Source organism: Egretta garzetta, unplaced genomic scaffold (assembly GCF_000687185.1).
Source record: "Egretta garzetta isolate BGI_Z169 unplaced genomic scaffold, ASM68718v1 scaffold293, whole genome shotgun sequence".
Classification (NCBI taxonomy): domain Eukaryota; kingdom Metazoa; phylum Chordata; class Aves; order Pelecaniformes; family Ardeidae; genus Egretta; species Egretta garzetta.
The window spans coordinates 1825751-1829788 of record NW_009259318.1 but is presented as its reverse complement, the minus strand read 5'-3'; the positions used below and the strand labels follow the sequence as shown (position 1 = coordinate 1829788).

The 4038-nt window shown below is 38.4% G+C and overlaps 1 protein-coding gene across 1 annotated transcript in view; it reads left to right on the top strand.

The window, feature by feature from the left end:
• The first annotated feature begins 379 nt into the window (after positions 1-379).
• VWF (von Willebrand factor) overlaps positions 380-4038 on the top strand; it is a 140746-nt gene continuing 137087 nt past the window's right edge. The window contains exons 1-3 of the mRNA XM_035892068.1: positions 380-409; positions 1922-1976; positions 2547-2705. Coding sequence (XP_035747961.1) covers positions 380-409; positions 1922-1976; positions 2547-2705 — 244 coding nt within the window. The remainder of the gene's footprint in view (positions 410-1921; positions 1977-2546; positions 2706-4038) is intronic.

Below are 4038 nucleotides of genomic sequence, written 5' to 3'. Positions count from 1 at the left end.
CTACTATTCCTCTTTAACAATAGTCTTTCAAATAAATATGCTGCCTGTTGGCTCAGCCAGTAAGATTTGTCACACATACACATGCAAAATATATTTCAAAGACTTATCTGTCATGTAAGTTTTAAAAACTATTTCCCCTCATTGTGATTTTCTGGCAATTAAGGCTACTGATTTACATGATAGCAATTTAATCTATTGTCTTGAGAATCAGACGGATGTGACGTTCAGTCTTTATCTTTCCTTTTAAATGAACAAGAGTTCCTGGCTTGTACAAAAACAAGAAATTTCAGACCAAAGCCATTCCAGTCCTGTCTTCTGAAGGAACACAGGAACAATGGTCTTGTAAGCTACAGGTGGCAACTGGAGGAACTTCTTGTTTATGTGCAAGAGGAATCTCGACCAGAAGAAGGTACGTTAATTTCTAATTAAAACAGTGATAAAATTATAGAGGCGTATATACTGGCAGGTCTCACTGATTGTATTTTGACTTGTTAGTGGCATCTGCACTATTAGAACTGAGAGAAACTTCAAGTCTGCAGCTTAGAACAGACTGGGAGGTGAAGGGGGCTGAAGAGAAGGGTTTTATATCCTGTCTTTTTTCTTTCCCTGCTTTGTAAAACTGAAGTGTTAACAAATAAAAGCAATATGTGATTTGGTCACAATAACACAGTGCATGTACTAAAAATACCCTATTAAGTGTGTAATCTGAGAATAATGCCTATTGTTTTCCTTACATTATTTTGTAGTCGCATTCCCATGCAGTTGCCACTTCTTAGCTGTCTTACCAAAGTAAGAGCCTTATGTCAGATTGGCATTTGCAGCATTATATTAGACTGAGTTTTACAATAGATCTTTCTTTTCCCATCTTTTGTAAATAAGGGAAACTCAGTGTTTATGTGGCTGTGAATTGGACCTACATAACTGACATCAATAAGAAACGTGCATCTGTAAACTGAAATGAGAATTTGTCTTTGCAAAATGTATTCTAGTCTTTAACTGGAGGGTTCTTTTAGGGAAAGGTGTGTCTCATCTTCTGGCATTAATACATTAAGTATGGTATATTTAAGCTACTCTAGTGGCTTATATGATCACTGAAATTAACTCACCTAGATGGAGCTCCCTATAGCTTCATCCATTAGCTGCTCATGTCTTGCCACAGAAAGCATCTGAAGTTCACCACCTGCATGACATTCATACCCTATTATTATTTTTAAAGGCCTGGCAGTACAGCAGGTAGTTTATAGACATATGGAGAACAAAGGCTGACATTTTTGTTGTAGAAAGCAGCAGGGAACATTAAAACTGATTTTGGTGAATGGAAGTTTTCACCCTGGGTTTCTAATCTCTGCACAATATCCTCCCTTTACTTCTTGCCCCTTATCTTGAGCATATTATGTCCCTGAAATCAGTAAATTATAAGCATGTGGTTATAATGGCCTGCCAGCCAGTCTGTTGGCTGGTGCAAAATCTTTACATCTTCCCCTTCATGGGTGTTTGGGCAGGATGCAAATCTTGTGCAGCAGAGGTGACTTCTACTGGGGCCGAGTAGGCTGATCCAGTCTGGTGTGCTTCTTCATGTCAGGTTGTCTGATAACTAATGTTGTGCTATGTATTAGCTTGGGTAAATCCGAGTATGTGTGTATGTTGGGTTGCATTTCCTGTGGAGGTAGCCCACACTTCCCTGCAATCAGAAGTGAAAATGGGAACAAAGAGTAGTTAATCTCCTAAATTATCTACTTTAAAGAAGCACGGGTGGGTAACTCAATTACTGTGAAAGTCTGCATGGATTATGGCTTTCTGAAATGTTGTAGAACCTCAAAAATAACTTAAGAAAGAAAGGATAGAAAATGGTGAGTTGTTGTGCAACAGACTAAACACCCCAAACTAAAAATGTTCTAATCTGTCTCTTGATTTTTGACAGATGCTCTTCTTGGCAGTGCTGCTAACAAACCTACTGCTGGCCAGTGTAATATCAGGTAGGAAAACATGTTTATTTTCTGATGTCTAGGAACTATAATAAGTTTTCACTGTTTCTTCGATAAGATTTTTTTTTTCTCTTTTTGCCCATCTAATCCTGCAGTCCTGGATCAGAAAACATTCTCATCATGCTGACAACATCAATAAAGTTACTCCTTTTGGCTCTTTACCTTGTACTGTGCTGAGTCACAAAGACTCCCTGAAGTCAGTGATGCTCGGATGAATAAACTATGGGGCTTTGCTACTGCCCTATTGGTTTTAGTGGGATTACGGGCAGGCACGAATGGATGAATGCATGGCATTCCTTAAAGGCTCAGGACTGAAAATACCCATGCAAGGTTTGGGCCAGTAGAAATAAAGAGAAAAAGCCATTTCACTAGTGCATATAACAACAAAAAAAAATCTTCTTGATCCTATGGACTGTCATGCCAGACATACAGCCTGCCAAGAAGGTAGAGTTAAAGGTCTAGGATACACAGTGATCAATGGTGATAAATTCCAGCAGATAAATTCCTGAAATACAAAATGAATGTTTTACATTGCAAGTTAAGTTGTATTTTGCTTTCTAGGATCATCAGGTTCTTTGCTTCCTGAGTCATCAGTTTCCCGTTGCAGCCTTTTTGGGAATGATCACATCAAAACTTTTGATGGTTCTTTCTACTATTTTGCTGGGGACTGCAGTTACCTCCTTGCTGGGGACTGTCACAAGCACTCCTTCTCACTCTTAGGTGAGTCTGATCAAGATACCAAGAAGTAACAAATGCAAAATGTTGTAGGGATGTGGCATTGCCCTTGTGCCAGGTTCCATCACTGGAAGAAAAGACAAATAGCTTTTCTGTTTGTCAGATAGGAAGATCCTATGCATGAAAGGATCTTAGTCTGTTTGGGTTAGTTTGTTTTTGGTTTTTTTTTTGTTTGTTTTTTTTTTTTTTTCCTGAAAGCAGCTTTACTTCTGAGGGAATTCTGTCACTTTGGCTTCTGTTATCTCTTGGTAATACATCTCACACATAACTAAGCTGCTAAGGAAAGGAGATTTTCTTACTGCCTCTTCTAAAGAGGGAAAATGAAACCCTTTTAAATTTTAAATTTGCTAGAGGAATGTGGTGATTAAAGCTGAGTACAGGAATAGGAGATACACAACCCTGTAGAACTAATTTTACCTGTATGCTAAATACTTCAATAAGAAATACCCCAATCCTCCACAACAGAAGGCCTTTGAATTCGCAAGAGCCCCTGCAGCATTATTCTTGGGGATGGGCAACAGATTATATGAGAACCAAAACTGTATGTTACTTTCATACCAAACTCTTCTGGCTGATACTCATATATTAACTAATAACTATTCTATATTAGTCATAATCAGTAAAAAGTCATCTTGGACTATAAGTAAATTGAAGTAAACTGATCTTATCACTCTGAAAAGGAAACATATACCAATTTAATTCATTTTCTTGCTCAGCTTAAGCAACTCAGTACAGTTTTTTGTATGTAGAAGAACCCAACAGCACATGTGAAGTATGAATTGATTGCAGTATTTTATGTGATCAAATAAATCTTAAAACAAAAGAAAAAATAATCTATGAGCAGAGGCTTTATATTTTTTTATTGGGCATGTAAGAATGGCACAATCTATATTTGATGCCTATCTTAGTATATGCGTGTGGGTTTGTTTTGGCTTTGGATTCCTGGCTGTGAAGTGCAATCTGCATTGCTGAGTAAAGCATCTAGCTCTGGGCAGAGCTGGCTACCTCACAGCAGGAGGTCCAGAACGGGCAGCACATTGTGCAAGGAGCTGCTGTAAAGTCAAAGCTAGACAACGGGCAAAAGCAGGGAAAGGATGATGTCTGAACCTCTGTTCCTCTTCTCTTGGAGCCTAAGAAAGCAGTCTCCATTTCTATGTGCTGCTCTTTTGAAAAATTCAGAGTGAGTTGGTTCCTAGTTGGATAGCCAACATTAGCATCCACCCTTTAAAGACCAGTTGAGATGTTTAGATGGCTTGTCAAGAACGAAGATATCCAAGCTCAGTTCTTCCATTAGTTTAATGGATTCAATCCCCTTCTC